Source organism: Scatophagus argus, chromosome 16, assembly GCF_020382885.2.
Source record: "Scatophagus argus isolate fScaArg1 chromosome 16, fScaArg1.pri, whole genome shotgun sequence".
Classification (NCBI taxonomy): domain Eukaryota; kingdom Metazoa; phylum Chordata; class Actinopteri; family Scatophagidae; genus Scatophagus; species Scatophagus argus.
The window spans coordinates 15,691,765-15,704,522 of record NC_058508.1 but is presented as its reverse complement, the minus strand read 5'-3'; the positions used below and the strand labels follow the sequence as shown (position 1 = coordinate 15,704,522).

Here is a 12,758-nt window from a genome sequence, read left to right as displayed (position 1 = left end):
CCGCTCATGCACGGCCACACACACTTTAAAGGAATTAACTTCATGTTCAGGGCAGGTATCAAGTTGAAAATCTTGTGTACAAGAGGTGTTTGAGAGGCCACGACTTTTTTTTTTTTTTTTTTTTTATCCTTTTTTTTTTGGTTACTCATTTTATCGAACATGTGACTGAATTAGACGCTCACATGGCTGCGGTGACTGCTGCATGATCCGCTTTAGTTCTTTAAAGTCCGGTGATCGGTAGCTCCCTCGGCAGCGACCATCCGGAGCAGAAGACCGCTGAGAAACACAGCGCCTTCCCCGGACAAATCATGGCGAACAGCGGGCAGAAAGTTGTGCTGATCACCGGCTGCTCCTCCGGCATCGGGTTACGAATCGCCGTCACGCTGGCCAAAGATGAAAAGAAGCGTTACCATGGTAAATGCGCTTTCTTCTACATTGTTTCTTTGATCGGACCTATTAGTAGCAAGCCTACAATAGTGTGGTTCGCTTGAAACCCTATTCCGTGTTTACTTTCCCCTGCAAAGCTCACTAGCGCCAAGCCTCCTTTACGCACAAAGTTCGGTTGAGTTTCATGCGCAACTCTCAGTCTTAGCGCAAATAAGTGACTTAGTGTACTGTCCATTGAAATAGTTAACCCTAGTGATATCGGATCCATATCCTTTTGTGAGGACTGGGATTCAGTCGACCCTTTGGTTCAACTATTATCATCTGAAAGCGCAGTTTGCTGGGTAGGGCTCTGCAAGGATGCCGCTTGCCAGGCGGAATTATAAAAAGAGTCTTGTCAGTTCTCTTTCAAGTGACTTCTCCAGCACAAAGCCCCCTTTTATCGCAGTGAATTGCAGACCGCCTGCTCCGGTTTAGTGCCGTGTCTAATGTGCCTATAGTCCCCTGACTGGAGCGAGTGTTGAAAGGGGGACAAAGTTTGAGACCTGTACAAGCGAGGGTTCACTCAAAAGCAAGGGCCTTGTTTGAAGTCTTCATTGGTGCACAGTGGAGTTAGGGTGTCCCACTTTGACATTGTTGGTCTGTGCGTCTTCTCTCCTGCTTCCCAGCCATCATTAATGGCTTTGTATTAATTGAAGATCCAAAACCATGTCATGGAGCCTCAGACAGAATTACATTAGAGCACCTTCCCACCCCCACCCCTACTGTTAAGAGTATGCCTTCAAGACCCCCCTTGTTGTTATATGTGGTTTAAAGAATTACATAATTGACTGTTAACCTACAGTCAATGAACAGTGAAGCTCATTATTTCATTGGTGAGCCTATTCATTGTCTAATTAAACTCATTTTAGCCAAATGAATAATTACCAGGTGTCTTTTTTTCCACTTAAGGAACTGCTATGCAAAAGTTAGTTTTGTTTCTCTTTAGGGACCAGTAGGACCCGGTAGGATTTATTTCCACAAAATAGACAGGTAAAACAAAGGCGATTAAGCGCTCCCTCAACACTTGTTAGAGCAGATTTTCTTATTTTTTTCGCAATATGACCTGCTTTCAATAAGGCCACTTCTGAGCAATGAGGCTGATCTGCTCTTTTCTCAGGGTCTTTTGGAAATCCAACAGAGATTAAATATTGCATTGCACATAAAGTAGTAATTAGTTGCAGTAACATGCACCAAACTCACAGAAACCCCTCAGAAGACCTCTGTGTGTGTGTGTGTATGTGTAATGTAGTGTGGTTCATTCAAGAATGTTTAAAGCAGCCCAAGAGTAATTCCTGCAGGAGCCAGAAGAACAATGGATCTCTTGTTCACTTCTCTCCCAATACGTAAATCTCTTTGTTGCTTCATGGACACACAGATCTCAAATCATAAGATTAGGCAGAATTAGACTTCATGAAACCCATTAATGCGTCATGTGCATTTGACTACTAAAAGGGACATGACACTGACACAGGCCCTAGTTTCGTTGTTATGCATCATGAAATGGTAGCTCAGTGTATGGCGAAGCACAACCTTGCTTACTCAATCCTTTCTCTGCTCAGAAAAGAATCAGGAGAGGATTTAAAATACTTCTATCTGTCAAGATGACAGGTAGATTCAAACGAACATGTGAATAGGAAGTTGTTTACTCCCACTGATTGCCATTTCGCAACAGCGCTGTCTATTTTTTTTCTCTGCTAGATAACGTCAGTCAGCACAGCGTTAGCACGACACACAACATGGAAGAAGTCAACACTGTGCTGATAGCTGCTGTCACTGGTCAGGATAGATTCCTGTGCAGTATGTAGGTTAATGTTGCCCAGCGTGTAAAGTTCAGAGTAAATCAATTCTGTGTCCTGTAAACTGACAGGCGTGGTCACTGCTAGGAACTCTGACCCACACATCTGACTCTGTCACAACTGTGTGTGTGTGTGTGTGTGTGTGAGAGGTTTCTCAGAGTTAGTTGTTTGTCACTTCATGCGATAGGTTGAGGGTCTTTTTCCTTTACTTGCAGAAAACAGTTTTTCTTGACGTTTCTCTATCATATGATGAATAATGACAGCACAGTGTAAAATTTACAGAAATGCTCAGAGATTGACCATTAAAAAGTACATCTTAATATTAATGATTTGAAGAGCTCTACACTGTTTCTAAAGCCGCATCATGCAAGTAAACTAAACTTTTCCTCTTCTGTGTGTCTCTTTATCAGTCATTGCCACCATGAGGGACCTGAAGAAAAAGGACAAGCTAGTAGAGGCCGCAGGAGATGCATACGGAAAGACCTTGATGTTGCTTCCACTAGACGTGTGCAGTGACGAATCCGTCAAGCAGTGCATCAATAATGTTAAGGACCGCCATATTGATATCCTGAGTGAGTGGGGCACACCCAGAACTAGGCCTGCATCCCAGATTCATAGTAGCCTGTATTCAACACAAACAGCAAAGTCATACTTTCCTGAAAGAGAGAGGCAGTAAAAATCAGACTTGTCAAGCGAAGAAGCAGAAACTCTCAGTAAAGTGTTATTACTGTGATAACACAGCTTTCAGACAAAGTTTTTGTAACACTGGCTTCCATTGATTTGCAGTTGACATTAAGGGTGGGTGGGGGGAGGAGACTGGGAAGAGTCTTGAAATTCCAGTGGGCAGATAGATTCTGCACCAAAACAGAAAGGCCCACCATATTCATATCCAGAGTGTGTGAAATATGGCTGAAACTTGATGTGTAGCTTTACCACCGTGTTCTGCTTGTTCTTTTCTCTGAAGGGCAGGGAGTCCTTACAGCTAAAACAAAGCCAAAGGTGTTTTTGGAATCCAAGAAATCTACCTCAGCCCAACACCAGCAATTAATCTGGTCTTTGGTATTGATCAATCCCTCTATTGAAACAATACAAAAGTTTTTTTGTGTTATTTTGTGCTACAGGACATTAAATAATATGTTACCGGATTAGTAACTCCTGAATAGGTCAGTTCTTCCAGGTCTTTAGTATGGATAAAGGTTCTATTTATAAACCAGCTCCATTTTAGTCCAAATTCAACATTACATCCACCTTCACCTTATTACTCAAGACCCAGAGGCCCATCTACATGGACTGGTGTTACATCACAACTGGTTCGTTGTTGTTACACACTGACACCTGGTGGCAACATCCAGTAATACTATCTGTAATCCAACAATGAGGGATCTACTCTTGCAGAAAGGCCAAGAGAACAGTGTAAACAGTACAGATATCACTTCATATTAAGTCAACAGTATAGTAAGCATTCAGAAGTTTTAATAATTGTAGTGGTGGAAATACAAGCAGTATTTTAATCTCTGTGCTTGTGTGCCTCTTTTCAGTCAACAACGCAGGTGTGGGCTTGTTGGGGCCTGTGGAAAGCATCAGCATCGACGAGATGAAAAGAGTATTCGAGACCAACTTCTTTGGTGTGGTTCGCATGATTAAAGAAGTGATGCCGGACATGAAGAAGAGGCGTTCAGGACACATCGTGGTCATGAGCAGTGTGATGGGTCTTCAGGGTATGTGTGTGTGTGTGTGTGTGTGTGTGTGTGTGTGTGTTTAACGATATAGAATTAAATCTGAAATGCAGAAAAAAGATTGCTATAGCTTTTACTGACTTTGTGGTTGTAGACAGGATATTTTTAATCATAAATGATTTTAAAGTATTTTTGATATAATTCTTTACATCATCTAAAGCTCAGTTAAAAAGTGTAATTGTTTGTTCTATGCTTTAGAGCTGATTAAATTAGTGATGTCAAAAATCATAGTTTATAATACCACGCAAAATAATGTCAGTGTAATTGAACTGATTGTTATTATTGTTAATTAACAGAAGCATGTTTTAAAACTCTGTAAGAAAACACAAAGTGATTTTTAGCTAGACGTAATTACTTAAATGTACTGTTTTCTATAAGTAGTTTTTGACAATCCTAGAAAGCAGTTTTTCTTAAAGGTTAGATGAGAATACTTGAGATACGAAGTCTGAAGATGATTCTGTATTAAACAGCTTACCTTTTTACTTATTAGTTTGTCTGTCGATGCCTACAATACAGTGAAGGTCTGCAGACCTGGCCTTAGTCAAATAAGCAGTTAAGTAGTAAAGAATCTTTAGTATTTGTTTTCATTGTTTGAAGTACCACGTGGGTGGGGTTTCCCAGGACAAGTAAAATAGTATCTGATAAGCTGTCAATCACATGCAAGTTAGATAAATCGACTTAAATATTCGGCCACTTGTATTGTCCTATGTGGACACTGTCTGCTTCATTCAAGCGGCTTTATGTGTAAATGGTTAAACTCATATCTGCTATCAACTTAGTAGTGTGAAATTTGTTAATACAATGCACTAATAGCGTCCTTTATCTCTTTGTTTTGTTGGTTTAGGAGTGGTGTTCAATGATGTTTACACTGCCTCTAAGTTTGCCATGGAAGGTTTCTGTGAGAGTATGGCCGTGCAGCTGATGAAATTCAATATCCGGTAGATTACCTTCTTTCCACTGTTGTCCTTTTACATCTGCCTTTACTTTGCACTGTGCGTGCTCACTCACGGGCCTTTCTGCATCTGACTCTCCACAGGTTGTCCATGATTGAGCCTGGTCCAGTGCACACCGAGTTTGAGACAAAGATGATGGAAGATGTGGCCAAGATGGAGTATCCAGGAGTTGATGCCGACACAGTTCGTTATTTTAAAGACGTTTACCTGCCATCATCCATAGATATATTTGAAGCCATGGGCCAGACGCCAGAGGACATAGCCAAGGTATGTAACAACAGTTTATTCCAAATCTGTCTATCAGGAATCTGTGTTGTGTTACTCTGATGGCGAAACTACATAGCAATGAAATCATCAAAACATTCTTTTGCTTCTCTCCAGTGCATTAAAAAGGTTATTGAGTCAAGCAGCCCCCGCTTCAGGAATCTGACCAACAGCCTCTACACACCCATTGTGGCCTTAAAGTACGCAGATGAGACTGGAGGCCTGTCCGTCAACACTTTCTACAACCTACTCTTCAACTTTGGCCCGCTCATGCACATCACGATGAGCATCCTCAAGTGCCTGACATGTAGCTGCCTGCGTAGACGCACCATCTCACCTAACTGATGAGGATGTCCAGTACTGCCCTTTTACCCTCACCCTCCCAGTTTGTTGAGGCCATCCAGTTCCTACTGCCTTTTCCTGAGGTTTTGGGCCAAGGAGGTATAGTAGAACCAGTCACCCTGGAAAAAGGAGGCACCTTTTAGTTCAAAGATGCTACCATGATAAGCTTTGCCAGACAGCATTCAGAGTTGCACAGGTTTGTCACAGAGATGTATGCAGGATGACCTCATGTGCTCACACACACACACACATACAAGCAAACATACACACAATACAAAAATGCAAGCAACATGCACATTACACATCGGATGATTGTACATATTATAGTGAGTGAAGGCTATGCCTTTGTCATTGCTTTGTGGAAGGAACTGAACACAGTATTAAGTGGTTAGATGTCTATATCGTTTTCAAGAGAACGCAGACAGGACGTGAGATGTGAGCCCCATGGACAAATAACAGCACAAAAGTGAACTCAGTTACAGAGGAAAATATAGAGAAATAATAATGCTATAATTTGTAGCCTGGATAACTATACACTCAGGCTCACCAGAGTTATAACATAAACAGAATATCTGCTTTTATTGTGTTGTACCCTTAATTTCATGTTTGCCTTAACATAGTGTTCTCATGGTCATAACTGCTGTGAAATCATATTTTTAATCTTTTGATGAACAGAATGTTGTGGTTTTTAAAGGTTTGTGAAGGGTTGGGTCAGAAATGATCAATCTAGCATCTTGATCTAGAAATAAACAGAATTTATCCTAAAATGTTGCTGTTGTTTTTGAGAACGCCAGTGACATATTGTGACCATTTTGACTAATAGTGCATATTCAGACAAAAAAAAAGCCTTGCAAGCCTCTCTCGCTGTCTGCAGGACTACTTTGGTACCAAGAGGGGGCAGTGTGTCTCTGTTTTCCTCCCTGGCGGCCAACCTGAGGATTTCACAGCATCAGCTTCAAGCAGAGCTGGAGCCGTAGTGTAAAGGAATTTGTCCTATAGGAATTTGTCTTAAACAAGCACAATATAAAGGAGTAGTTAAATCTTCAGCTTGTTATTGCATATTGTTGCAGCCACTAACCATTTTGTTTTATGAGCAGATTTGTTTCATTCGTTGGATTTGTTGTGATATGTTTCAGTAATGCATTAGTCGACCCCAATTCATACTTAGGATTTTTTGAAAGGCTAATTTGAGAAGATTCATATTTATTAGTTGGAAACTATTTTGTGTAATAACAGAGAATTTAAACTATTGGGATCATGTTCAGGTGCAGACGCACCTAATGCCTCTTGCACAGTGCGCACTTGTTTTTGTATATGCATATTTGTGAGTGTGCACATACGCAGACATTAGAATTTGTTTGTTTGTGTGTATGTGTGTGTGTGTGTGTGTCAGTGTGTCGTACGAGCATGTCTATGGGCCAAGTTAGTGATCTGTTGATGGATATAAAGAGGTCATGGCCTGCTCCCCATCAAAACCCCTCCCTTGAACCCCCACCCCTCTCACACACACACCCTGCTTTGTGCCGTGTGAGAGAATGTGACCTGGTTCCCATCCCTGAGGAGGGGTGCGCCCTAATGACGGCCTCCTCAGACACATTGCACAGCTCTGAGCCTCCCTCACCAGCTGGCCCCCTTAGCCCATTGGGCCAGGACCCCCTGGTCCACACTGGGAGAGGTCTGTGGTCTGGCCAGACGAGCCTAGGCAGAGTTTGTCCTGTCTGCACATAACCCTGTCCCACCGCATCCTGCCATGCTCTGCTGTATCCAGACTGGTTACGTTCACCTTGTCTGACTGCAAGGAGCTCATCGTCAGAGCACAGCGCAACTGGTTGCAAACCTGTAGTTTCTGTGCAGTGTACAATGCAGTGCCTCAGCTCTGTGTATGTATCTTCATCAGAGGCGACAGCTACGCACAATGGAACAAAGACACTGTCAATCACAATCAAATGGGTGTGTGTGCGGGTGGTGGAGGGGAAGGGGATCCGAGGAGGTTGGGGGAGGAGTCTGTGCGTCCTGAATGTTCAGGGGGATGCCAAGACCCAATGTGGGACGCTGAAGGCGAAGGGCAGGGGGTGGTTGGGGGTGTGTTGCATTTGGGAAAATGAAAATTGGGGTGCCCAGGCCTGAATGGAAGACCTGTTTACTAATTAAATGAGCACAGGAGTTACAGAAAAGTCTCATTAAGAAAGAGGTCTTATCAAACCATTGTTGCATACCTTTGTTTCACAATCAAGAACGTAATTGCAATATAATGAGGGCAGTGTGACGTGGTTAGGGCTTCCCTTAATTGCAACCCTGTCACAAATACTGAGCCACTAAACAAGCACCCTCACTGTGTACTGACAAACAAGCCACTTGCATTTTTAGATGGTGAGATTTGAGTAGAAAGAAGGAAAAAAGAGGAACCTCAATAGTTATCTTTGGCGTGTTTATAGGATACATTCTTCGCAATCTGTCTGCGTTCTTTGTTGCAGGGTCATTGCTGGTTCAGCCATTTTACGGCATCTTCCTTTCACTGTCACGATCAGCTGGGAACCACACCTAAGTCTGACTCAAAGAGTGGTGAGAGTGAGAGATCAGAAACAAAATGGAGCTGGAAAGGTCAAAAAATTGTGAGAACTGAGATGTGAAAAGGGGAAGAAAATGAAGAGAACGCAAGAGTGAAAGAAAGCGAGAAATCCTGGTGCTGTGGGATGCTGGCATTAAGTGGAACTGATGTCTAGACAGAGTGCTTCAGCCTGATCCCAGGTCAGGATGGTTCAAAATCAAGCTTCACATTTCTGTTTCTGTTATTACTTTCCCTCCTGTGAAGAGTCCATTCTAAAAAATTCCTGAGAGCGTCACAGACTGGTAAGCAGATTGTATTCATGGAAGATTGGAGCTGGAAAAAGGTGGAGGTCAGTCTCCATTTAACATGACTGCATGTGACTGGACGTGTAGCCACATGGGACAGATCGCTAACCATAGAGATGATCTGGAGTCTGAAGGGAGACATCAGTCTTAATATAGTCAAAGCACAAGAAGCCCAAGTTGCCCTGTGGAGGCCAAGTCCATTAGGCCAGCAAAAGGCCGCAAGGAGAAACAAACACACAACATCTATCTCTCCTTCTCCCTCCCTTTCTGTCCATTCTTTTTCTCCTTCCTGCTCCCTCACTCGATGTCTCTCTGAGGCCCTCTGTCTGTCTGCCCTCTCCTCCGTCCATCTCCATATCTCCGCTGTGCAGTGACCTCTGGCAGACCCAGCGTGGGTCACTTGTTTATTCACACACAGAGAGGTGGGGTCATCATCGTTCGTTCTGAGTAGAGCTGCTTGTTTGCAAGGCCATTCAGGATCGTTCGGAGGTCAGAACGTAAATCAAAAGAATCTTGGCTCTCGCTGGCCAGTCATACACAATGTTTTACAGACACAGAACCGCTATTGTCATCATTACAACATTAGTGTTGTCCCCTTTCCCTACTCCTCTTCCAGAACATAAACAATCCCGAAAGAATTTCCAGACTGAGCCTCGGTTTGCCCACCACCGTATCGTTTTGTTCTGCTTTGTTCACTCTCTCAAAACCACCAGTTCCAATGACTGTGAAAATCTGTGATTACAGGGTTCAATCTGTGTGCAAGCCTTATAATCCTCAAACAAGGGGATGCTGGATGATTGTGCCGGGCTTAGAGATGATGTAATCTGAGCTGGGGTAACATGAGTCTCTTGTACTTTTTATTGTTGACAGCGAGGTAAGATTTGGAGTTGTGTTCCACAAAAGGAGTGAGGAGACAGAAAAGCCACTGATGTCAATGCACAGATTTTGCTCAAAACTTGAAACTCCTGTTTGTGGGCGAGACAAGCTGAAGGGCATGATGAAGCCCAACGAGCATATAAACAGATAAACAGATAAGAAACTGTGCTAGGTGACATGAGCCATGTAATGTGGCATGCACAAATCACACTTTTCACCATTCTATGCACTCACGTTTGTTCTTACAGCACACCATCTTTCACTGGGTTTCTAGCCTCTTCCTCCGTGGCTCACTTGTTTCTCTCTTTCAGTGTTGTAATTAGACGTCTGGGAATCTAGTAGAGAAGCGTTTATATTTTTAATTTACAGAAAAACAACTATATACTTTGCTTTCTGGTTTGACCCACAGCAAGAAGGGCATATTTTCCAGCAAGGGATGATGATCCTTTTAATTTGTTTCCCAGGGATGGCTGTGTTTTCTGTAATGCTTCTGGCAGTTCTCGAGCACGTTCTGTCAGTGCAAATGTGGACATGTGTACAAGGCAGACCCCAAGATAGATAGATAGTTAGATAGATAGACAGACAGACAGATAGTAAGTCTTTGTAGACTTTAAAAGACAGTGACCTCATCAGAGTATTGAAGTTTGTCCTTGCCTGGCAACCCTGGCTGTATCCCAGGCTCCTTTTGCTGCCAGAGAGAAAACCTCGCTCAGGACCTCATCAGCGCTGCCACAGATCTGATCTATTCACTGTCGCCATCCATAAAGATGAGAAACCGAACAGGGCGAGGGCACACCCATGCCAGGAAGCCCATCTTACCCCACAGAGCCCACATTATTGTTTATTCAGCTTGAGTGCATCATATCTTGGCAGGCAGGGTGAGAGCGAATAAACATTAAAACCTTATATATAATCATAGCATAGCTTCAAGTAGCGTCTCACTACTTCAAACAAGTAGGCATTTTGGTCATCTGCTTCATTCAAGATGAGATGAACGGTAAACTTTGCAGTGCACTCTCAGATCCACCAAGGCCATTTTTTTGTTTCTTCACTTCATGAAAACAAAAGAATGCCTCAGTCTATTGAGCGTGAAAAGATGTTCATAGATTTGTCTCCAGTGAAGAGATGTCTTTGTTGGTTATCTCCATTTGTGAGCCGCCTCCATTTGGCTCAGTCTAATCAGAACACAAACACGCCTCTGTCATTTGGCTGCTGTCCCTCTCACCCTCCACCTCTCCCCCCCTCTCAGTCTGTCTCTTATTAACTAGCACTACAAATTAGATTCTATTTTCTCCCATCTCAATTCATTTTCACTTTTTTTTATATCCCCTCTCCCCCTTACACTTGTTTATGGGTGTGTGTGCTGTGCATATGCAATAGAAAAGAAGATCACACTGTGCTGTTATTCCTTACTCCCACCACGGATTTATTTTCTTTCTTTCATCTTCTTTCCATCTAATCTGCTCATCTATATGGTGTGTGGCTCTCCCTGAGGCACACACACAGAAGCCTGGCATACATTAACTTGTCTGCGCACAGCCCGGTTTCAGTTGCCGAAGGGGAAGTGTTGCAATGTAAAGCGAATCCCTCAGGGAGAAGACTTGTGGTGGATTCCTGGTTAATACAAGGTGGTCACATCCTAAACATGTTCAAGATTACAGTTTCCTCACATAAAAGAAATGCGTTTCAGACAATACTGTCCTTACTCCAGATCCAAACAACCCCAACTACAGCCCATTTTTCCTGTTTACATAGGGTATTCTTTTCAGGAGGCTTAGGTTTACTCTGGGTTCAAACAGAAAACAATATATATACAATCTGAAAAAAATACCAGTCCTCAACAAAATACACCAACCACAGTTTGCTCCTATTTAGCCAAAGGCCTACCCGGGAGTTTGTAAGTTTCATATCTATCTATTTCTCTATATGCAAGGACAACATTAAGAAAAAAAAACATGGAACCATATGACTGAAACAGAAACAAAGGCTGAGACCCACCATGGCAGACTGAGGCCTTTTGATATGGGGTATCCATGTTTTCCATGTGTTCGCCTCAGTTTTCTAAGGGTGCTCCATTGCCTTGAACTGCTGGAACCACAGAAGTGGAAGTCCCCAGCCACTTTACCGCAGCTGTCTGCTGCTCCTAAAATAGGTAAAATCCAACCCAACATGTGGCTCCAAAAACTAATAAAGAAATAGCAAAATAGATTTTTTATTACTGGCCTTAAAGGACTGCAGAATCAATTTGAGTGTCTTGAATCTTCAGATTTTCACTGCACCATTTCCAAGATTATTTCAGAGTACGATAAGATCACAAGTGAGACAGCGTGCTCTGACAGAAGGTCCCGAATTTTGATTTCTATTTTCAGCAGCAGGAGTAAAACCCAGAAAAAAAAAAATGAGAGCCTTGATGTTAATGAAGTCAGATGACATTAATAAAGATTGTATGTTGCCAGTGCTGTGCATAAATCAGAAAATTGACCAGTTTTGGTCTCATAGTCTCTGCTTCTTTTGTGACAAGGGCTCCTTTTGAACTGTGTTAAAATGTGTTAACTCTGTGTCATTTCTTTCTATCTGCTACTCTTCTCTTCTTTATGCCTACAGCAGCTCTTTTGGTGTCTCATCTCCTCGCTCGCTCTCTACTCTGAGGGTGCACTCAACATATGCCAACCAAAATCGAACCATATTTCCTATTGTTTTTGTTGTGATGATTCGATCATAAACACATGATATGTATTTATTTATTTTTGTTTAGTTTCTCAAACTATGTGCCCTCACATGATTGGGAGCTGACCAGCTGCATATTGGAACGAGTCTTATTTGTGATTTGTGACTTAACGAGCTATAATCAGACACAAAGTGTGTTTTGGAAATGTTTGGGTTTTCTTGCTCGGGCCTGTAGTGCCGGGCGCCACTGTATGAAGAGACTGTCTTGTAAAAAAACAAACAGTTTAGACAATTTAAAAATTTTTCAAGTAAAACCAAAATCTTGAAACGGCAAAGTTAAAATGTGATTTGAAGATTTGAATTTTGCTATATAAAAATCAGCACATAAAATTCAAATCCACTAATGTTATAGTATCCAATGACTTCTTAATAGCTGAATATGAAAATACATTTGGTAGGATCAGAACCAAATGTATCTGCGTCATATCTGAGAGGCCGACCTTTCTTCCAGATTCAGGCCCTCTCCATATTTCCCCTGACCTGCAGTGAATAGCCAAACTGTGTCATTTGCTGAAGGTCAGGCCTGCCATGAGTACTGGGCAGGACCCCACTCATGTGTTCACCCACATCTTTGGATTTTTGCCAGGAAACAACAGAACGATGTGTTTGGTCCATGGTGGGAAAAGTATCCCTTGGAATGCGAGTTTGAGAGAACCATGTGGAACTGGTAAGAGGGTCTTCCCTTTCTCAGTAAAATGGCTACTCCTCCAGGGGCTGTGGGAAGGTCGGAGGTCACATGTACCCAGTGCCCACTCTCTGCAGCGCACAAAACCCACAGCTGATGT

The 12,758-nt window shown here is 42.6% G+C and overlaps 1 protein-coding gene across 1 annotated transcript; it reads left to right on the top strand.

The window, feature by feature from the left end:
- Nucleotides 1-114: 114 nt before the first annotated feature.
- On the top strand, nucleotides 115-6,284 carry rdh8a (retinol dehydrogenase 8a). The gene is made up of 6 exons (XM_046416290.1): nucleotides 115-414; nucleotides 2,633-2,794; nucleotides 3,761-3,940; nucleotides 4,803-4,896; nucleotides 4,995-5,178; nucleotides 5,293-6,284. Exons 1-6 carry the CDS (start codon nucleotides 309-311, stop codon nucleotides 5,518-5,520), a joined length of 954 nt encoding a protein of 317 aa, XP_046272246.1. The 5' UTR covers nucleotides 115-308; the 3' UTR covers nucleotides 5,521-6,284.
- Nucleotides 6,285-12,758: the final 6,474 nt, after the last annotated feature.

Coding starts and splice junctions, on each gene's coding strand:
- rdh8a (XM_046416290.1), top strand. CDS start 309: ATGGCGAACAGCGGGCAGAAAGTTGTGCTGATCACCGGCTGCTCCTCC. Junction 415..2,632: donor TGAAAAGAAGCGTTACCATG/GTAAATGCGCTT, acceptor TCTCTTTATCAG/TCATTGCCACCATGAGGGAC. Junction 2,795..3,760: donor CCGCCATATTGATATCCTGA/GTGAGTGGGGCA, acceptor GCCTCTTTTCAG/TCAACAACGCAGGTGTGGGC.